The sequence below is a fragment of the Alligator sinensis genome, unplaced genomic scaffold, assembly GCF_000455745.1.
Source record: "Alligator sinensis unplaced genomic scaffold, ASM45574v1 scaffold1264_1, whole genome shotgun sequence".
Classification (NCBI taxonomy): Eukaryota; Metazoa; Chordata; order Crocodylia; family Alligatoridae; genus Alligator; species Alligator sinensis.
In genome coordinates, this window is record NW_005842770.1 from 81,874 (window position 1) to 105,317 (window position 23,444).

The 23,444-nt window shown below is 43.7% G+C and overlaps 1 protein-coding gene across 1 annotated transcript in view; it reads right to left on the reverse strand.

Annotated features, from left to right (window-relative positions):
• Positions 1-23,444, reverse strand: part of LOC102379968 (vacuolar protein sorting-associated protein 8 homolog) — a gene marked incomplete at its 3' end in the record, with an annotated part of 129,230 nt that overhangs the window by 77,995 nt on the left and 27,791 nt on the right. The window contains exons 9-21 of the mRNA XM_025216841.1: positions 22,662-22,667; positions 16,865-16,989; positions 16,289-16,375; positions 13,751-13,818; positions 12,729-12,882; positions 12,558-12,617; positions 11,507-11,614; positions 9,432-9,512; positions 8,099-8,269; positions 6,873-6,947; positions 6,122-6,157; positions 3,760-3,850; positions 875-921 (exon numbers count right to left, since the gene is read on the reverse strand). Of these exons, the coding sequence (XP_025072626.1) occupies positions 875-921; positions 3,760-3,850; positions 6,122-6,157; positions 6,873-6,947; positions 8,099-8,269; positions 9,432-9,512; positions 11,507-11,614; positions 12,558-12,617; positions 12,729-12,882; positions 13,751-13,818; positions 16,289-16,375; positions 16,865-16,989; positions 22,662-22,667 (1,109 nt within the window). The remainder of the gene's footprint in view (positions 1-874; positions 922-3,759; positions 3,851-6,121; positions 6,158-6,872; positions 6,948-8,098; positions 8,270-9,431; positions 9,513-11,506; positions 11,615-12,557; positions 12,618-12,728; positions 12,883-13,750; positions 13,819-16,288; positions 16,376-16,864; positions 16,990-22,661; positions 22,668-23,444) is intronic.

The following is a 23,444-nucleotide window of genomic DNA, read 5'->3' on the forward strand; positions in this document are numbered from 1 at the left end:
CTCATTTTGCTTCCAAATAGCTGTTGCTGCAGCAGTGTTACTGAGTCTTGCACTATAGCTGCCCACAGGCCTTCTCCTCCTGTGCAGCACAGGAACTCTCCCAAGGTCAGTGAAACCACAGATGCTTCTCAGGCAGTGCCAGTCATCCCTCCAACATGCAGGGTCCTCAGAACAAGTCAAGGTGGCAGCCTCTGTTCGATCATTTACATTGAATTACTGCAAAGGACTTTTACTGTTGGAAACCACTGGGGAGGAGTTCAGGTCCCCGTGATCAAAGAGATGTTCAGGAGTGAGACAGTTGAATATTAATGCTCAGGAATGAGAAGGTTGAAGCTTCCTCCCAGTTGGTTTTCACTGAAACTCAGTATTGCTTCATTAAGAATCACAACCAACAGCAAGACTCCTATGGGCCACAGGAAAGGGTCAGCTGGCAGCAATAAGCCAGGAGGTATATGAATGGCTGGGTATCCACTGGCATGCAGGCTGGGAGATGGGTACACGCAGGATATTTGCCAACAGTGGGGCTAAGTAATCTTGCTCACAAAGGTTACGTGCTGGCAATGCCAGAGGTGGAAGAAAGAGGCAGCAGACAGCTGGGGCCTTACTGTCAAGGGCCTGCTAGCAAGGCCACATATCACACCATGCAGGTGGCTTTGTGCCCAAAACATGCACACCACCAGTGTGCCTGGGACCAAATGAAAGGCACGCCAAAAAAAATCCCACACTATGTGTTGCACCCCATGGAGGGGCAAATTGATTTCTGTGGCCCTTTCTGCTGACAACAGTTGTGGAACATATTAGTGCAGTATCAATATGCACGAGAGTGGGATTTGGAACAGATTAAAACAATGAACAGGAATCAAAAACAACTTACTCTGTCTGCAATGACTGCCTTTCGCTTGCCGACATCTCCGGACAACCCTAGGAAGAAAAACAATAAATGTCAAAATCTCCAGAATTTCTCCTCAAACTTGCAAGTGGAAATAGACTGCCTTCAACTCCCACAGCTCAGATGCTGACAAAAGACAAGAGAAGCGTAACTCCAGCAATCCTTTAGCTGATTCAGTGCATTGTTTTTATCCTTGTAAAACGTGGAATCTACTCTACTTCTAAACAGTAACTTAGATATGATTTCCTAAATGTTTGGGAACAGATTTTGAAAGAGTCCAGCTCTGGACACTATCATTTAAGAGAGGACTGAGGCCGTGGACAGATGTGCTGTTGCTGTGTCTCTGGAGTGTTCAAAACAGCAAGGAGTGCAGACCTCAACAGCTGAAGCAGCACTTCAAAAGTGGCCAGAATGTTTAAAAAATGCCCCTTGTATGCATCAGCAGTCCTCTAGCATCCCCAAATGCTCCACTCCATCCCAACCATGAGGGAGGAGAGAAGGAAGGTGGACAGCCAATGAGCACTCTCCTGTGCACTCATCTATCCTCATGAACTTCTGAAGGCCCATATGCATGCAGTGATTCCTGCTCTCCAGACCTCTGCATGTCTGCACAGTGACAAATTTGAAGAACTCTGGAATTTGGAGTGCTTCAAATGCATGTCTGAATACCCCAAGTATTCTTTTATGATCATCCCTCCTGGTACCGAGGTGCTCCATGAATGTTTATGATAGGATACCTCAGAATAGCCAGTTACCATACTTAAGGAACTCTGAGATTGTTGGTTGAAAATAAGTCGTATTTAACTGTACTGTAAGGAAAAAATGTTATCTCTCTCAATAAAAACATACAATTCCTTTGTGTACCAAAAATTAAGTTCTGGATACAGATTAAAATCTATTAGCTTCAAGTCTTAAAATTTACCAAACTGATTCTACATTTAATTGTGGGAGGCTGGTTTTGCACTTGTGCTGGGGACTGCATGAAGAGGAGTCCACCAAAAGCCATCAGACCTTATTTGCAGGAAACTCAGGGTAAAACACCCGAATTAGAGATCGCCTGAACATTCAGTACAGTTGACACAGGCCCACGTACCATATACACAGTCACCAGCCAAACCCACTGCACCCGAGGAGAGGGTTTCATCATCCTGGTGTCTAGTGGATATCATACAAGGTCTGAGAGAGCATCTGCAGAAAAGCACTGACCTGCTGTGATCTGCAGCTCCCCTACCAAGCTCAGCACAGGAGCTAGGCTGGCTTCATACATTACTGTTACCCATAAGGGAACATGGCCATTTTCACCACCTTGGCACTCTCCAGTGCTTTTTCATTCAGCAGGCACCATGTTTTAATTCATATAAGTATCTCCTTGGAGCCTCAAGAGCCTGCCAGCAACGTCTGGAACACTGTTTTCCAGTAAAATCAGAAAAGCATGGTTTGTTTAGCCTAGCAAAAAAAAAAAAAATGCTGAATGCAAGGAGAATTACTCTATAAACACATTGGTGATGGTGGGTAAACACCAGGGAGGAAGGATAATATTGGTATAACATCCACATGGGCATGACTTGGGCATGAATACTGAGACTGGAAATTAGAAGAAAGTTTCTAACCATCAGAGCAGCAAAGTCCTGGAATGGTTTTCCAAATGAGGCAAAGGTGATATGAAGCCAATTTGTTTCACTATGGAGCTGAGGAGGCTCATGGAAAAGACAGTACCATGGAACAGGCATGATCCTGGATTTGGGAATTTAAGCTAGTGACCAGAGGCCTCAGGTGACCGATTTACTGATATCCCCAAGAGAAGGTTACAAGATAATTTGATCGATGTGTGTGGCTGCTCACATACCAGGTGGCATCTAGTGGCACAGAGCTTCTTGTCTTTGCTGATGACACATGTCAAGTTCTGGGAGTAGAGGCTGAAGCTAGAGAAATCTGTCTTGGGGTGAGATGCAACTTACCAATGGTCAGGTCAGACGGACTTGGCTTCTAAGGGTGTTTCCTCCACCTCAACACACACACACACACACACACACACACACACACACACACACACACACGAGGCGTCCTCCACCCTCAACAGAGAGAGAGAGAGGGAGAGAGAGAGAGGGAGAGCGCGAAGGTGTGTGAGTTCTCCTCATGGCAGAAAAACTTCTCAGGTGCCTGGCTGGTGAGTTTTGCTTATGTGCTTATGTCAAGCCAAATGCCGGACTTGAGGTCCTGGTCCCAGGTCAGACCACCGGAGACTGTTAGAGTTTTGCGTCTTTTGTGGCATGGGACATAATCCACTTCCTGGGATCTCCTGGGTGTATTTCGCTTAACAAATTCCTTGCCAGTGCAGATGTTCAAAGTACCAACAGTGGCCTTGCTCTCTCCTGTTCTCATCCTGCAGCTCATTGCAGTTTGGGGCCTTTGCTCTTCTGTACTAAGCATGCTGTAGCACATGCAAGGGGAGATATTTCATAGCTTGTGGTCTGTGGCAAGGTGGGACGAGCATTCTTCTCGACTCCTCTGGACTTATCCATGAAATGGTTACATGTGGTCACAGGCCAACTGGACTTGGTGCCCCAAGTGATCCCTTCCAGTCTTCTGTTTACAACTGGTCTTTTGGCAAAGTGGAGGCAAATGGAAGTCATTAACCAAGGAAAGATCCTAGGACGATTTCTCTTAAAAACTGCTAACTACCAGGACTGCAGGAAAGCAAGCCAGGCCATAGTTACTAATATCTGTACTAGTCCAGCTGCATCCACACTACCAGAGCTTTCTTTCCCTTAATTTGACACAAGTCTCACTTGAATGTCTTTTTGTACCGTGACTTAATTTTGGACACAGGTAGAAAGAACTATCCAAGTGCCTTGAAATTAAAAACTTACCTACAACAGCCTTTGCTTTACCTTCATAAAAAGACCAAGCTAGAGCCAGGGCCTCAGTAAGACATTCTTGTTTCAGAAGGTGATCCACTCTCTGCAAACAGGAGGTACAAACAATGAGACTGAAGAAATCCAGGAAAGAGGAGCAATCGTTTAAGATGGGAGTTTCCCAACCCAGGGGGTTGTGCTGTCCATTCCCTACTTCTAAAAGACAAGTGACAACAGCAGGCACAGGGTTATTGGAAGTGTTATCACAAGCTAGAGCAAGTAGAGTCTCAGGCCCTTTCAAGTTTAAGTGTTGTCAGGGAGTCTCTTGAAACACACGCCACACCCAGCAGGGAAGCTAACTGTTAACACACGAGTTTTTGGCTTTTACACTAAAACTTAAGGAGGGTTTGAACATTTTCCTAATTTCCAGTAAAGGAGAGGCAGGAAACTGTGTCAGTCTCAAGTCAGGCAGAAAGCAGGGCAAAGAGGCACCTCAGAGGCTAACTAGCGATGCCTCTCTGAATAAGGTGCCTTTCTGCCCTGTTTTCTTCCAGGTAAGGGGCTGTCAACCCAAAAAAAGTTGAGAAGTGCTGGTCTAGGGGTCACAAGCCAAGTTACTTGATAGGCCTCCTTTGGAGAGATTTTTAATGTTAACCATTTGAAGTGAAACCCTGGCCCCATTCAAGTCGGAAAGTGAAAGACCCTGGAGCCGTTCCACTCAAGAGCCTTGCCCAGCCTATGCCATAGCAAAGTTCACGTAGCACTCAAAGCTATGAATTTTCCCCCAAGAAACCCACCATTCACCATCACCGAAAGAATCCATTCCTAACCACCCTAGCATCTTGCTCTAGCCCCCTCATCTCTTCTACTACTCTTAGGGTACCACCCTGATCAACTAAGGTACAGATACCTCCTATATCACCACACCCTCTGAGGTCCTAGAGGAGCTTATATTGTTATTGGGAAACAGGAGATCACTTTCCCTTTTAATAATGCCCAAACTCACCCTGGTCTCCTTAACCTGAAAACATGACTACACTTTTAAATAGTTACACTGGACTGAGGTGGAGAAGACTTTTAAATCTCTGAATCAAAGGTACAAAAGCTGTTGGGAATATGCAGCTCAGGCAAAGGCAAAAACATCATAGGAAGGAAATGTAGACCAAACTGGATGAATGGCCACCGCAAGAATGAGATGGGAGCAAACAGCCTAGGAAACAGAAAAGGGGTTCAAATCAGACCTGAAAGAGCTACTAAGCTGCTTCTTGAAGGGATAAAATAAGAATTTCCTGAGACCAGGCCTTGCAAAAAAAAGCTACAACAAACAGCAGAGCCACAGAAATAAAAAGAAAATGAGGAAAAAGGGAGAATGCTATGGACTGAAGAGGGGGCCAAGAACTAATCTAGATAGGGCCCAAAACAAAATGAAACTGAATGGACCCAAAATGAATGGTGAAGAACAGGATGGTGGAGCTGGGGGACTCTACCCCAGCTCTACAGCCGATGGAACCTGAGGGATTTTGCCTGTGTCCATGCCAGGGTCAAACAGCTGGAAAGTGCGTCCATGCTGCTGTTATTTCTCCACCCTCGTTCTTTGTGACAAAGTAGACTGTAACCTAAAAAAGCTTGTGCATCTCTTAAAGAGTTAGTCTATGAGGTGCTACCTTGGAGCAGCTTTGCAAACCAAGTGCCAAGGTAGGACAGGACTGTTCAGTGTTAGACTCTGGAGGAAATAAACTCCAAAAGAGAAAGAGAGCTAATTTAAGTTAAAGGATAATGCTAGCACAAAACCAAACTGGTATCAACTAGCCATAAACAAATTTAAGCTGGATACTAGAAGGTTTCTAAGCAGAAGAACAGAGTTCTGGAACACTTTTCCAATTGGAATAGTGATGGTAAGAAGTCTAAGGAGTATTCAACTACGAGGTATTAAGAGTGAGCTTGATAAGTCTATGAAATGGGCCGCCAGCAACAACTGGGGACTGGATGCTATTGGTTCCTTCCAGTTCCATGTCCCAAACTGGTTAGTGACTCATAGCTACAGAGTACTGCATAACAATCCCCTGAACCTGTACTGCCTCACTACAAATCAGTAGTGGTAGAAACATTGCAAGGCACCTTTGTGAAGAAGATGCGTACAATCTCTATTCAGCACCCATGCATATGATAGACTGGAGCCTGGGGGCATGCTGTGCTGAAACCTGTACTCAGAAAATAGGGGTGAGTAGCAGTTACAGATTCAGAACACTCTACTTGGAACCTGCTTGATGAATTATATAGGCCAGAGCATCAATTCCTCCTGTCATCAAGCTACCTCTGAACAATGCATGCAACTGATTTTAGTTCAAATATGCAAGCCCCCAATCTTTTGACTTACCTCTCTCCAGCTTCTTAGTGTCATCACATGAACGGACTGAAAAGGTGGAGGGGGAAAAAAAAAAGAATGCATAAGGGAACTTCTCATGGGTGACTAGGTAAAGGACTAAGAATGCATATATTTGTACACCTCCACCACAGGGTTCACGTTACACATCTGGGCTACAATTATACTCCACAGGCTGGAAGTACTCCCTACCAGCTGTTATACAACTTCAGCTTCCCAGGAGTCCCCTTGAGAGTCTGGGGATGGATCTGTTCTGATGGCAGGGGGTGAGTGGAAATCAAGCACATGGGGCTTGCTCTTATTGCTCTACAAATTGGAATCCAGTGTCCCTCACACTTCATCTCTGCTGGAAGGGGGGAGTTGTTAACTTCGGCCTCATCTGGCATTATTTACCCATTACGCATTTATTCTGAAGTAGCACCTAGCAGGGAATTCTAGTCTTACTATAGGCTTTCCTCCACCGTGCATCTTGGCCAAGACCAGAAAGGATTTAAGAGATAAAAAATATGCATCAGTGGAGTTCCTGCACAGAAAACCTTCCCATTTAACAGTCTCAGGTGTACAGCTTCCTCAGAGATTGGAGTCTAGTGCTTCGGGCACTGGATACCCCAGTGAAGTGGGAGAGGAATCTCCCTGCTTGGCAGAGGATGACTTTTGCTAGACACCCACCCACACCACTCTGAGTTCCCTGAGATGACATCCAAGCATAGACACATTATGTTTCTAGAGGGCTCCCTATATTTACCTTTGTACCAAGGTAGAAAATCTGACTGCCACAGCTGCTGATGGACTGATAGCAGGCTTTTTCCCCAACCAGTGCCTGGAAAAAAAACAAAACATCATTTCTCCTGATACAAGGCTACTTTTGTTTCTGTTTTTGGAGGAGGTCTGTGAGAAATGGGTCTGGCTAAGCCTTGGGCATGTTTAGGAATGAAGAAATTCAAAACAGGAGTCAATAAGAAATAGCAGCTCACACCAAACCCAGTATGGAAGTGAGGGTGGAGTCCAGCAACCAGACCACGCTCACAATGTTAAGTATGAACTTCCCAGGGGAAGAAGTTACCCAGTACAGAGAGCCCTGTCTCAGATTCACGTGTTGGCAATGACAGTAACCCTGCTCACAGGACCCTGCAAGTAGCTGGAAAGAAAAAAAAAATACCATCTGAGAAATGACAGTTTAGGAGTAATTCCAGCTTTGCTCCTTCACAGCACGAGGCCCTTCTAGTCAGGTCTATTTGATTAAGCCAGTAAGAGATCATTAAGAGTACAGGGCAAAACTTAAGATAGGCCCTTCACCTGGACAGCACCCTTGACTGTTGTCTGCCAGTCACTACTCGCTTCACTTCTCCCCCATCCACATACTAAACTGGTCCACCCCTGCCCAGCATGAGATCTGGTGACATTACTGCAAAGATACAACAGCAGCTGGAAAACAGCTCAGCAGTAAGACTTGCTAAGTGCTGACGCTGTACACCTCCACTTGGCAGCATGCCCTGAAGTACACTACTGGGCTCTAACAATCTTTAGGGAAGTGAAGGGGGAAGAAGCAGCACCTATAGTGCCCAGTGCTTGAGGTTAAGATTATAGGAGGTATATGACTTTTAAAGACTCCCTTCCTTTCAATCTCAGAACTTGGAGAGAGCAGCTCTGGAAAAGGGAAAGGTGGAGACGCAGAAAGACCGTGCAGAGGCAACGACCTCCAACACGTGGCCACACTGGTATCCTCTTCTCAGCAAAAGAGTCCAAAGCTTGGCAGCAGAAAGGCACATCCTACACATGGGAATGTACAGAGGCAAGACTTGAAGGATCACCTGCTCAGGCAAACCAACATGAAACAAGCTTTTTTAAAGACCTTTTTAAGATGTTTCAAGAGATTCCAGCCTCTCCTATTTAAAACCACATTTGAAACAGAAAATATCGTTAAATCCATAAGTGAAATACTGGCAGGCTACAAGGCCTGTCTATTCTTACCAGAGCCTGGCTGACATTGCCCCCTGTGGCCAGTGATTTGAAGTGACTGCTGTTGTAGACTAGCTGAACCTCTGAAATCTCTATGGTCTCCAACTCCTCTTGCGTCTGGCGATCTATCACATGGAGCTTCTCCACGCTATCCAGAAGCACCACCGTGCGCGAATTCATCCACTGGGAAGAAATCACACTGCAAACTCCAGAAACATTTCACATGCACCCTCATCAACATGACAGATGCCCAGAGAAAACCTTAGAACACAAGCTAGAAGCAGCTGACAGCACTGTTAGACAGGATGCCTGAAGTATGGCTGGGTTTTGCATCTGTAACCACTCTAGGGTGGGAGGGCACGTTCATGTGAACCTAAAGGTGAAAACCAGAAGATTTTCTTCGGAGCATCCAGTTATCACAGAAACTGTCTCAAAACATAGTGTTCTCTGCAGCATATGCCTTTAGTTTAGAGATAAGTCTACCACAAACCTTGCTCTCTCCATACTATATTTGTTCTCAGACACCTGAAGATCCCAAACTATTTTATAAGTATAAAATTTATTCTTGACCTCTTGCAAGGGGAACAGGGGACCAAAGATGGCATCCGAGGAAGAGAATAACTCTGACCTGGGAACTTCAACGCCCAATATTTTGAATTTTAGCCAGGAGACCATAATCGCAGAGTGAGAAGGCCTTCTCATTTGTTCTTAGCATGATTTTTTTTGGCAGCCTTACATCTCTAGTCTAGCAAAGACAACTTTTCATCTTGCCATTACTGTATTTTATATTATATACTTATCATTTAACAAAATAGTTTTAGATTTTTGTTTTGTGCATTCCTATATGTTAGACATCAAACAGTAGGACAATGCATTAGCAAAAGACATGCCTCGTATAAAAGAGAATGCTACCATCTTCTTGTGCCAACTGAACTGCTACTTGGTACTGATACCTGAGAGTTCAAACCTGGCAAGAAAGATTTAACCCCACTAGCCCTTCCAAACGCTTTTGGGGTTTTTTTTATAACTTTTGTTCGCCATTGGCATGAGTAGTTTAGCTGGCACAGTGCACATACCTTTTCCTTCACCTACAGCCACTATTTAGACGGTCTAAGGTGGTGTTCTATGAAAAGCTACAGCAAATAAATTCATCTTGGTTCATAAATTCTGGATCGAAATGACCAGTTTATATGCCTGAAAATAGCATGTAACATTTGTTAGAAGCAGTTTGCAGAGTTAAATTACAAACTCCTAGAAGCTGAGGAATGCTGGCAAACACTTAACACTGGAGGCTGTTATTTCCACTGGAACAGAAGGAAGAACATTTACCAGAATCAATACTTACAGTAAAATTGATGAGGTCGTAATGCAGATGGAGCTGCTTCTGCTTAGTAACATGTATTGCACCCGAATCATCTCTCTTTACCTAATAATGGAATTAAATGAGAAAAAAAAAAGCTCAAGCTCAGTGGTTTCTCCAACCCGGTATCTTCCCTAGAGAAATGAGCCTCCTACACTTTTACCAAGGAACATAAACGTATTCCAGGGGCCAGGGATCTCTTTGGAATAGGGAGAGTATGCAGTGTCAGCAATTACAGAGATGGCCATTTAGCAGCTCCACAGCTGAGGCTGCATTCTAGAACAGGCTTCGAATGGGACATTTATTCCTCCCTCAAAGCAATGATTTTTCAGAGGCAAATGTCACACATGTATACTCTTGTCTTTTGACTTTTTTAAATAGTCTTTTGTTCCATTTCTTTTCAGACATTTTTAATACAAAGTGGTTGGAACAGAAGTCTGCCCACAACCTGTTCACGATAGTCTGTCTTTCCCTTGTGGGCTTGTCAAAAAAGACACCAGGTACCTACAATTGACAGAAGAGCCACCTATCTCCAGAACCCCTCATTGTCTTAGCAAGCCCCTTTGTAGTTTAATACTCCACAATGACTCAGCCCTTGTGGAAGGGACTCTTGGACAGGAGGGGCAGCTGTCCAGTGTGAAGTCTGAAAAATCTCAAGCATTAGCATTAAACTTGACTTCTATTTGACTTCTATTTGTTCAACCAAAGAAGGGCCAGAATCAACATGCAGCAACTGAGATGAGACCTTCATTAGAGTTGGATAATTCAAAAGACAGCTGAAAAGAATTCAGAAAGGTCTTTGAGGAAAAATAAATAATCGCTTCAGCAATGAATTCAGAACGGTCTTTGAGGAAAAATAAATAATCGCTTCAGGGTGCTAACAACATATCCAGAACATTTCTGCTCACAAAAGGCTATTTTTCCAAGAAAAGTACAATAAGGACAGTGATATGAGATGGAAAAGCTTCTTCAATCATAACTAGCTAAAATATTAACATCATTACACCCCGATACATTTAAACCTTGCTGAATGCTCTTAAGCTATTTGTCTCAACAAACTTTAGAGCTGTCTACACAACATACAAATTATCTGTAGCTCAATGTTCCAAATAAGGTCAGAGCTTCAAATGTGCTTGGTGTTACATTAATGCTTAGAGTATGCCTAAACAGCACAGCCAAGTAATCCAGATGGAAAACCACATTAGTGCATCTGTACTATTTCTGGTACCCAGGCCAGCTCCATGATCACTGAAAAACACTGCTAGGTATTATGCAGACTTGCCCTTAGCGGGATGCATCCCAGCCTATCAACTGAACCAAGACGACAGACAAAAGGTGGAGGAAGGGAAGAATTATCATTTGAACCTGAAGCACAGAGGACTCAAGTCTCGTGCAGAGTCTACAGCAGTGCTGGGAAACAAACCTAGACGTGCTAACAACTAATCCAATCTATTAACCACAAAACCATCCTTCCTCTTGAAAGCAGACTAGAGGGCATTTCATGAGCAACTTGAAATGCACTACTTCCTCAGACCCACAGAGTAGAAACTGTGCAGACACACACAAGGCCTGGGGGTTTCCCGTGGCACTTAACCATCAACTGCCTCTACACACATCTTTTGAGATCCATAGCTTGGAAAGAGCACACACAGCCCTCCATTCAAGTGCTCTCCAAAAGCCAATCCATCTCCACTTGACTTCAACAGGAGATGGACCAGGCCTCAAGCCAGGGTACAAACTGTACAGTGAAGGAAGGTCAAAATGGATCTGGAGAGAACACGCTAAAATCATCATGGTAACCATTACGTAACTTATTTCTTCTTTTAACTGGAAGTCACAAAGCATTTGCTCTACCTCTGCAGGCCTAATAGTGTCAATCTACACATGTCCATTATCTGCTCAACAGGCCAATTGGTTTTCCCAATTCAGTGGTAAGCTGACAACCTGCAAACCAGAGGACAGCACTACACACTTCCACTGACTTGGAGCAAATGGGTCAATGCTCAGGCACTCTGGAAGTAGTTCCTTGAAAGGGCAGGCAACACTCTATCCGGACTTACCAAAAGAAAATGAACCACATCTCCACGACAGAAGGCAAGCATGGGGTTTACCGAGTTCTGTACAGCAACAAAGTGCCAAGCCAGCAAAGGAACGCTGGAGGGATCCATCTAGGTCAGAGAAAAAGAACAGCCTGTGTATGATACTATGCACAGAAGGAAGCTCTATTCCGTTCCATCTGTCACAGCTCAGGCTCACCACCTGCTCTGACATCACATTAACCAGGTCAGAAGTGAGTCTTTTGGCACCAGTGGTGACTCCCCACAACTCTAGCACTTAAGAATCCATTTAGAAAGCCTGCAAAAGCAGGCTTTTGGCAGCAGAGATCATTCCACTGCAACACTGACCACAAAAACCTGGGATTCTCATGGGCATGCATGAATTGCCAAAAAACCCAAATCTCATTAAAATGGTGACAACGGATCAATCAAAAGTTAAAATAAAGTTATGTTATATGCATGCTGCACTATATTATATGCATGCCCCCTATAGACCCAGGGTATTAATAGTCAAGTCTAAACTTAACAGATGCAAACCCATTAAAAGTAGGATACTTCATAGTTAGAGCACTTATACACCCTTAACTCTGCCCCATAAGGACTCTACAAAATAACCACAAGTACAGCACTGGAGTGTTTTTGGGTCCTGAATTAGACTGAATTAACTATGGGGATATACAAGAGGGTTTTCCCCCCTGCCTTGGTGTCACTATGAGTATGATCAATTTATGCCCCATGCCATGAGAACAGCTAGCCAACAGCAGGGAGCCAACACATGCCTGCTGCTCATGCTTCCCAGAAAAGCTCAGAGCTATTATGCCCGAGGGACAATTTAAGGCAGCCTTCATTGCTCCCCCTCAGGCCTTGAGCTGGAATAAACTCAGGCCTACAATGAGCTATGGTGATGGGGATTAAGATGGAGGCTATTGCTCAAAGACCTAAAGGAGCAGCACCCCACACATTCAGATCAGCATTCACCCTACATCCACCCATTTCCCTCAAGGAAGGATTTGTAACCTTAACTTAAGGAAGGAGCTGTTTGCTGGTTACTCACACGACCATATGGAAAAGTCATCCACACTTTCAGAGATGGCTTCAACCCAATGACAAGGATCTGTAGCGAAAGAGAAAATTACAAAAATACATTTGAAATCTCCATTTTGGATTACCTGCATGTGTCCTTCATTCCAGGATAGCACACAAAGCCTTTCATGAGACCAGTTACCTTAGTCAAGGAGGCCATTGCTAGCAGGGAGTACTGGGTAATAGGATGATCTCTCAGTTCTGTCTTTGCATGCAAAGGCTCAATACAGCAAACTTCCCCCTTGGATCCGCTGAACAGACACCGAGACTCGCAGGTTCTCACTCCCATCACTCTCCTGAAAGAAGAGCCATCAACCTGATAAGCAGCTGGCTGGCATCAGACCACCCCACACTATACACTAAACATATCCCAGGAAAAGAAACACTGTGAGCCCTCCTTTTCATGATGCCTGGTGCAAGTTCAAGACGGCCTTCAAGGCATTCCAAACAGCACTGCAGGAAGAGACAAGGAGTCCTTGAGATTCTGCTAGCAGGAGAGTCTTGGCACCTCCTGGCTACTCATCAGATGCCACCACCATCCTCTCTCATGTATAGAGTAGCCTGTTGGGCTCTAAGCCCCCATTCCTGTCCCTGCCCACAGCTGTGGCAGTCTCCTCCACCCTGCAAAGAGGGAATTTCCAAGAACCATCTTAAAGTTTAAGCCAGCCATCGGATTTGGGGACCTGGGCTGGACAACTGTGAGCCGCACTGTGGGCAGAGGGGCAAAACAACTCTATGGCAACTGCCAGGAGCCGCTAAGAAAAGGTTACTTTTTCCCAGGGCTGCTGTCAGCTGTCTGCTTTAGATCCTGCCTCACAGACCTCCCCACAGACAGTCTTCTCCCTGGAAGTGCCACAAGTGCTGCTTGGGCAGCACCAGCAGGGTCCCCAGTACAGCCAGAGAGAAAGGTACTACAGCCTACTGCTGCATTACTGCTACTTGCACTCACAGTTTGAATCCAAATGCATATGCCACTGCAAATGCAAGGTCAAATGATTGATCCAGTGCAAAGTCTAGCATGAAGAGGGAGGGGGACACTGCTGGACTGTGCTACATCAAATGGAGTCTCAAACTTGGCCTTCCCGATTCAAATTATTTCCTTTCTGCTTTGGCTTTCAAGATCTCTGACTCGGCACTATCTTTTCCATAAAGCTATTCTCTTACTTAAATGACAGTTCGAAGACAGAGCCTCCACTGTCGTTGCAAATTGCAAGGGTCGGGTCGTCTGTGAACTGAAGAGAGAATTAGATTAAAACCGACATCAGGAAAGAGACAGGGTTGAGCTAAACAAAGTGAAACTGTGACAAAAATCGTGGAATCGGGTTTTTCTATCTATTAACTGCAGGACATCTCTTAATGAAATAAGGAATATTACTCTTTCTGTTTATATATTCATCCTGTACAACACCTGAGACATCTTCAACAAGATGACTGAACAGTTACTTGCTCTCATAAAATACCAGGGCCATAAAAAATGCTTACAAATGAAGTCGGTAGACGTTATTATGGAATTGTCATTGATTTCTATGCAAACCATAAAACAACAAAAACACACTGCAGTAAAGCAAATACTGTATGTCTGGAAGCATTCCTGTTTTAAAGGACGTTAGTATCAAGCCTAACTCTTCATGAGTATATTCTTTCCACACAACCCCCATTCATTTGCAGAGGTCAAACCAGACTACAGCTTCGTGTAACCAATTCTTACAGAAGGCAATTTTAAAATCTGAGGGCAAAAGGCAACAAGGGTGACTAACTTGCAGCATGGGTGCCACAAGGGACATGGGCAGCCTCTGTGCCAGGCACGTGGCAGATTGGGACAGGCAGCATGGCAGCAAATAGGGCAGGAAGCAGAAAGCAGAGAGCAACAGACTGGACAGAGGAAGGATGTGGAGCTAATTTATGGCACATCTGCCAAAAAGGTTTGGCCCATACTCAGCTATAGCATTACAAGAGCAGCCTGAGAGAGAGAGAACAATTATCTTCTAAGACTCCTGCACTACTTTACTTGCATGCAGATCCATGATTTAATTCACAGACATATCCTTGTAGTTGGGGAGATTAACTTGATCCCTCCCTACACAGAACAGTGTCCCTCAGGACATAAGAGCAGCCACAAGAAGAGTCCTATTGGGTCCTCCAACTCTGAAATGATTTAGCCTCTCACATGGCATAGAGGGGAGAAACTGCAAGATATAAAGCCTCAAACTTATAAGCTAAGAAAGCACACGTGACATTTCTTTCGCCACAAAACAAAGAAAATAAAGCCCTACCAAGCGGTCAGAGTGAACCTGTGGACACCACCATGGTATCATATGGGCCAAGCTTAGTTTAATTCCTGGCTATCCAGACTGTATGTTGCAGTGGCAAGACTGTAGAAAATATATAGTGTAAATAGGCTGATCACTGCCCATGCTGTAAATCACTCTTGAGCATGACCTAGTTACAAGCATCGTATCCTAGTCTGAAATGCAGCATATTTTTTTCCTGAATAAAGAGGACTGTCAAATAGGTCTTCCAGCACCACTATGACTCAAAGGGGACTCCAAGAAACTAAGTAGCACCTTTTCCTTCTACCAGGTGTCTGCTCCTCTTCCCCATGCAGCTTCCTCTATGAAGACTGAAGAGCACAAAGGGGGAAGCGCATCTGCTTTAGCCAGTAAGAAAAAGATGATTTTCCCTTCTCTATGGTTTTTACCTTTACCCCCGTTTTTTTTCTCCACACACTGGCTTCAAACAGGTCTGAATAAGTCACCATCTTGCTGTCTGCCCTGGGACAGGGAGGCAGTTTAGAGTGACGGATGACCAACAGCTTCTGGTTCTTCCATGTTCTCACCTTTCCAGCTAAGACTTACCACGGGAGGAAGGAAGAGCCCCTTGTTAGCTTAAACAAGGGTTAGACAGGCAACAGGGACAGAAGACAAGACTGTGAAGGTGGCCAGGATGGCTTTCCCCTTGTTTTTTTTATCGTAAGCCAAGTCAGAAAGTACAAGATGCTTGCCAAAGGCAAGGAACGTGAGTGGGAGTCCTGGATTTCTTGCTGGTAGGGGGTTCATTCTCCCTGGGGCTGAAGGGCACAGCAGCCCCACCTGTGCAGACTGACTCCTTGTGCAAGTTTCCTTTGGGCTCGTTCACTATCTGAGTGAGAGAGCTGCAGCAGGCCTACCTTGTTCTGATGTACAAATTCTGAACTTTGATGATTTTCAGTTAATCTTTCATCCTGACAGACAGAACCCACCAAACAGAGATAGCCCATCAGTCCACCTCCAACCACACTGCAAAGAACAAACCACCCATTCATGAAGTCCTGTGTTCAGGAGTTTTAAAATCAGGAATACCTGGTCCAATTCATTATCAGTTTTGGCAGGAGGAAAACAAACAAACAAACTTCTCTCAACTGATCCTAACTTATCAATTTTGAGGCCACTAGTTTTTTGTTGATTTTTGGATGGAGTGGGGACAAACTTGAGCTGTAATGGAAAACTCTGTTGTCCTCTTAACTCTGGTGCAGCTATTATTTTTATAAATTTAGCTTTTCAGCCTGAAAAAAAAAAAATATCAAGAGAATTAAAAAAGCATAACGTATACATCTGCATCCATTTAACAGACCTCCGGCTATTAGCTTTTAGCTCTTACAGAGCATCAGTAGATCTCAAAGCACTGTACAAAAGGAGACAGATGATAATAGTAAAAACTCGTTACCTTGACGTGCAAAATGGCTGTTCCTGGGGGATGAGCATCTGTTATTGATCTCAGAAGTTTCCCACTAGCCAGATCCCACATAGTAATCTACAAAGAGAACACATTTCCTTCAATATGACATTTTGCTACTAAAACTGGCCAAGCTGAAACAAGATGCTCTCCCTGCTACCCTGAATCATCAAAAGTCAACCAGTTTCTGCACTCCAAAGAAACCTGCAACCTAAGCAAATTTTCATTTTATAAGCCAAAATGATCCTAAATTTTGGGAACCAACTGCTTTTCTATCATCAAACCAAAATGCTCAACACTTCTAAACTGGAATCAATTTCTTAAATCAACACCATCTCAAAAACAGCAGAAGGCAGAAACAGCGAAGTACAGGTCCTTTAAACCAAAGCAGGAGAAACTTAAGCTGAGTCATTGGGTTCCCTGAAAAGAGATGTTGGGAGACAGGCAAAGCTCTCTAAGAGAGACCGTTTTCCCTCAGACTGACATCTGAGATGCACAAAAATATTAGTTATGCATCCTAAATAGCATCGTTCCCCAATACTCTTATACCTCTGACATCAGAATTACCTGTCCTTTTGCAAAGCCGCACAGAAGTCTCGAGCAGTCATTATTGATACTGAGAGCTGAGATAGCCCCGTACTGGGCACCAACAGCTGTGCTGCCAAGACAAAGCCGAAGAGCCTGGTTCTGATCTATTGAGAAACAGGGATTAGTAAGAAACCAGTGAGAAAATAATGGCCTGATGGCAAAAATTAAGGCCTCAGCCCTACCAACATGTATGGGCATATTTACTATACTGTGTGCCTATAGTTAAGCCCATGCAGAAACGTTTGCAGGATCAAGGCTCAAGTCAGTAAAGAAAAGGAAACACACTTTGTATCTATGTAACATAGGAGAGAGAAATTATAAAACAAAGTAGCTTCAAGGGGGTGGGCATAGAAAAAGATTCAGTACTAAATGAAGATAAAAACAAAATGGTAGTGACCCACTATAAAAGCACCTATTTAAATTACATTACTGGAATGATTTTACAGTAGTGCTTTGAACTTCTCACGAAAGACTCCTGTTTTGCCAACAGGCAGCATGAAAGAAAAATTTGGAAAAGAATTTAAAATTCATTCAAAAGAACATGAGAAGTCAGACTTCGATAATCAGTTCCAGGGTTCCCCAACACAGATTTCTGAATCCTGCTATTTTATTCGTCTTCCATGCCTTCATTTGATTGATTATCCCACAAAACGTGGAGGGGAAAGAACCTGTGCCTCCTGGAACAATGGCATCCTCCTTCTAAGCACAGATTGCTCTTAGAGGGTGAACAAAATTTCAAGCAGAGGCTGGACAGAAGATGCCTGACTTAAGAAAGCGGCCTGGTTCACAGACACTATATCTGAACAAGCAGAAGGATCTCTTCTGCGGAAGTAGGCGCATTTTAATTTGAAATTCATGGACACTGAACAGGGAAATAAAGAAAGTCAAGCTGGAAAAAAGATAGAACAAATCTATGTTTAGTACATAGGGTTTGTTCCCAGTTAAAGTGTAATTCAAAACCCAGGGGTTTTCCTCCACTCTTCTTAATACAGTGACTTCCTTCCTTCTCTAATTCCTTGCACAATTGCAGAGAAATTGCATCCTCCCCAAATATACTTGGTTTGTACATTGTAATCTTTAAATTTAAGGGGGGGTGGGAAATCTCACTTTCTTATATAATTTATTTTTTTTAAGTTTAAGCTTTGAAGCATTAGCTTCACTCCTAAAAACTTGCTACCTAGAAACTGAAGTTTTGTTGCTAGAAAAATAAAACATGAAAGAGGAGCTTATTTTAATTACTCATCAAGTTTTTAAAAAGACACATGCCCATCAGATCTTTCCCTTCAAACAATCATTTCTGTATGCACTGTAATATTAGCAAAGCATTTTCAACAGCGAGTTAAGTAAATGACATACGAGATCTTTCAGTCAGCCCTATACAAATCTAACTCTTATTAGGTAGTTTTGCATTATTAAAGGACCAGTGTCGAAATTACTCAATAACAATCAATCTTTTTAAGGTAAGAAGGCACCCAGTGTAGCCCTTGGATGCACACCAAAACAAAACACAATCCATAGTGCATTGTTCACACCAAATGAAGCAGGGACCATCATCCCAGTATGCTGCTACCGGCCCTTCTGTTAACTCATGTCAGAGGACTGTGCTGTGGATCTAAAAATCCCAACTCCACTGATACCTGTGTTAGGGAAGGGGTGTCAGCATGGTTCCATAGTGCAGACTGTGGCCTGAGGATGAATCAGGGCTGTGCAGTGAATGATGCTGCTGTTTAGTGGAACCATGTTGCTCTTGCAGAAGTTAGATAGTAGCTAGTGAACTGAGCAGGAGGTATAGAGTACAAGTTTTGGTGAACTCAAGCTCACTTCATCAGATGCGGTGAAAGAACACGCAGAAAGAAAGGGAGAGCAAGAGCACAAGTACAAGAGCCAAAAGAAAAAAGTAAATGAGCAGTAAACCTATAGGAACAAAAAGGGGGTCACAAAAAGTAATCCAGATAAGATTGGAATCGATAGCCCCTGTATAAACCATAGCAAGTACAACATGATCCCCTTCACTGGATAAGGAAGATTTAAAGCATTATTATTATTACTACTACTCATAATAATAATGGAAAACCGCAACGAAAGAGCAACCCATTCAATAAGGACCATCCTGTGCACTGAACGAGACACTTTCCCACCCAAAGAGTAACAGGCTATCACATAAAGAGCTGTCATGGTATATACGCCCAAGGAGGCTGCATTAGGACTATGCAAGGAACTTTAATTCCGAGAATTCCTAGCTTCTGAAAGCTCAACTTTGCACCTTTGGTTTTCATAACTGCAAGGCACTCCGATGCTAGAGCCATGAGGGTGATACACAAAGCTAGGCAGACTGGAGCAGAAGAGGCAAACCAGTCCTTAGAGAAGATCCTCTGGAAATTCTGAGCTACCTATATTAAAACAAGTGCCCTCCCCACTTCCCCAAGGATGGTCTGAACAGGAGCTAACTTTGGCTGCTAAACTGTTCATTAACATTTTAAAATGCAGGTGCCCCAGGATATTCTGCATGTTAAAAAAAAAAATGTTAAAGTCTGGAAAGTAACAGCCTCAAGCAGCTGCAGTCATTAAATGAGACGCAGCTTGGTCTCTCCTTGGGATGTGAAATTCCAACATAAAAAAAACCCAAAAACCTCATCTTGATTTTAAAAAAATTAAAAAACCCATACAAAACAGCAGCTTCTTCATACAGAGCATGGATTGCATTTTGACTACTCTACTTCAGCTTCCTGGAAGCAAACCGAACCGCTACACCACCCAGCCAAAACTTCTCATCTTCGGCAATCCCTCACAGTAGAGGATGAGTGTCTTTCATGACTGTCCTATCTGTGGGTCCAAAGAAGGCTGACTAGGCTGATCCAGGATCGACAGACTCTCTTACAATTCGGGCGTGTTTTCATGGAAGGTGGGCAGCTCTGGGTTCTTAGTTCAGTCCACAACATGCTGTTTCTGCCACTCCTGCTTTTCCATCTCTTGTTGCCGTCATAAGGTTTCAAAGTACTGAGATCCTTGCAGCAGACTCTTCCTCCATGGGCAATAGTCTCCCACGAGCTGATGTCAATGTTGCATTTTTTTCAAGTTGGCCAAAAGACTGTCCCTGAAGCACTTTCACTTGAGTGTACACCTTAACTGAACTAGGAGAATAAAGCTTATTTCAGAAGTCTGGAATTGGACACCCGGATGGCCAGCCCAGTGACGTTGATGTCAGATGATCATCACCTCATTGCTCATGGTGTTTGCTTGCAAGAGGACACCAATGTTGGTGCATCTGTCTACATGCTGGATTTGAAGGATCTTCCACAGGTAGCGTTGATGGTACTTCTCCTGTTCACTGTCCATATTTCAGCTTCATACAGTAAGGTGGGGACCACATCTACTTGATAACTCATGATCCTGGTTTCAGATCTGATGTTGGGATCTTCTAACACTCATTTCCTCAGGTGTCCGAAGGCTGTACTTGCATGTTTGAGGTGATATTGGATTTCTTCATCAATGTCAGCCTTCTGCAAGAGATGGCTTCCAAGGTCAGGAAATACTCAGCATTCTCCAGAGTCTCACCATGAATCTGAATTACTGGAGCTGGAGACTGCTCATTAAGAGCTTGTTGATGGAGGACCTTAGTCTTCTAAACATTAAGCATCAGCCCCATTTGCTTGTATGACTCGGTAAAGATGTCGACATTTGCCTGAAGGTCTGTTTTCGAGTGAGCATAGACTACAGCCAAAACTGATAGATGAATAATTGCATTCAGCAAACCATGTTATATAGGCCCAGCCTTGGACAAGGAGAGGAAACCAAGGGATGAATCTGAGGAATCCCCTGGTCAGCAACATAAATGACCATCTTGCATAGTCTCCTCAAGTTCCTCATGGAAGGTCACTGTAGCACCAGAATAAAACTAGAGTTGTACTATAACCATAAACTGAAACTATCTTTAACTGAACTCTCTCTTGCAAGAGTGCCCCTGGGAACTGTTGAACTGAACGGGATAACATTACTAAGCACCAGCCATTAGACAGACCATAAAGCCTTTCCAAGCACACAGTTTCTTTTTATCCAGCTGTCAAATCTGTTAAGTTAAATACTTCCTATGAAGTACATTAGCAGATTTCCAAGCCAACAGGAAAATGATATGGCTGCAAAGCACATGCCTTGTTTCAGTAGCAAGTTTCATATTTGAAACCTACAAATATTTGAGTCAAAATGGTTAACAAAGCTGGAAATTTTGTTACAGCGTTAATTGTTATTTTTACATTCAGTGAAGGGATAACATTCACACTAGGAGCAATTATAGGCTTCAGATTTTTAAATCAGCATGACTTGTGAGGTCACGTGAAACTGGCAGCTTCCAAGTTAAGGAACAATTTGAATTATTAGGTTAGGAAATTTTAACAAGTGGGTTACAGGTAACAAAGAGATTAGGGCTATAGAGTACAATTACTGATGAATTTCAAAATAAGTTGAAGCCAATTTTGAATTATTAAATGCAAAAGTCTTTCGAACGCAACATGTACCCCAAAATGAAAAGGTTTGACTAATTATCTCAAGAGAATTTTGAAATCAGTTGTTGTTGCTTGCAAATTGTTTGATCTTTTCATAAACTTAAGAATAGCTTGCAAAGGTCACCACTAATGTCAAGAACTCTGGCCGAGTTCAGATTGAATAAATGGATATGGAAATGTAATAAAAAAGAATCAGTGTTTCCGTATCAGTACAAAATTGCCTCTCCAGAAGAGCAGAAAATTGGAATACATTTCTTACTGCATGGTAAGAGCAATTTATTATACTGCAATAAAGTTTAGCATGCTACATGAAATTGATTTATACAAACTCTGTGTGTTATCATTTAACTCTATAATGTCAGCAAGCTGCACCTTTAAATGTGGCAAAACTGACAGATCCAGACTTAAGGCACAGCAGCAAGAGAGAGCTTCCAAGCCCAGTGACGTAATGGCACTAAGCACAGGTGCTGGTCATGCCCTTAGCTGACACAGTGGCATCCAGTAGGCCAAGACTTGCTACATCCCCAGCATATGCCAGTAGCACAGCTTCCCCGTTCCTTCCGGATGCCCTACCTTTTGCAGAATCGCAGCACTTGTCAGCACTAGGTTCACTGAGCAAGGAAGCTACTCACTCAGATTCTCTGCTAGCTGTCTGCATGGTGCTATAGGTTCCCCACGAGTTGAGCCACATGCAGTTGCCCACAGAAGGAATCAGCAACCCACTAGCCCACAGCCCCGGCACCCAAAAGGCATTGGGGAGGGATGCCAACTAGGTTACCAGTAGCAGCAGGCTGCCCCTTGAACAGTTGTCAATAGTCAACCCCTGCTTTTAAATGTCCTGTGATGAGCTCTGCTACCGCTGAGACAGGAGTACTCAACTTCTCCACTGGAGCACCACCACTGGCAGCTTGCAGGGAGAGGCTGGTCCTGGTCTTGCAGAAGAATGATTTTACCTGGCTCACAGACTGCTTGCTAACTGCAGAAGCAGCACAGATGCCCTGCTCTAACAGGCCACAGACACAGCTTTTTCCTCTGCTCTTCTGGCAGCCAGTTCCACAGGCAGTTGCAGACCCCTTATGTCTTAAATCCCTAGGGTAGCAAGCAGCATGATGCATGACCCAGCCAGAGACAACCCTGCCCCACGTGCTGTATACATCTCACATCTTGAGCAAAGATATGGTAACCTGTCATGTTTGCGTCCAAAATACCACTGTGAAAGAGTTAAAGAAACAAGAGCCATTCATGCAATGCACATGCACAATGCGATGTTACTGTACCTTTTCCTTCAGAGTCCACAGAGAGAAGGGAGGGCAGAGAGAGAGAGAGAGAGAGAGAGAGAAAAAAGCCAGAAATCAATACAAAAGAAGACAGAAAAGCTGTAACAACATACATAACAAATAAGCTACAGGGGAGGCCTGTGCCTCCAGGTCCTGCTGGTGGAAAATATTGCATTAACTCAGTGTTTTGTTAGTTTAACTACTAGAGGGAACAGGCAGCATAGTCAGTCATTTCACACAGAAGGGAGGGAATTCAACCAGATGTGTGAAATCCCAATAGAGAGTATATTTGCTATATCATTTATCATCCAAAGGGAGGATTTTCAACCCACACATTTTTTGAAAACTAAAGGCTAATGCCTTTAGATTGAGAAGTGTACATCTCATTGCCTTCCAGTGGGGCTTGTACACCCAAGTCCCACAGGAGACTAGAAAAAATCTCCACAGTAAAAAGCCTTACAGATGCAAGAGAGCAAAAATGGATAGACTTTCTCCATTGCAAATGCAGACTGCTAGTAATCATTAGGGCTGTGCGAAGCTTCAGGTGGTGATTCGATTTGGAGGAGATTCAGCCACCAAATCCGAATCGAATCAGGGGACCGATTTAAAAGGTCCGAATAGATTCAAAGCTCTCCGAAACTTTGGCAAAGATTCGGAGAGCTTTGATGATTCAGGCAGTCCCTGGTGGCTGCAGCAGGGAGCTGCAGGCACTCCAAGCTGGTAAGTACTGTCATGACCCAAAAGGCATGATTGTGTGTGCGCGCTTCCGCACCAGAATTATCC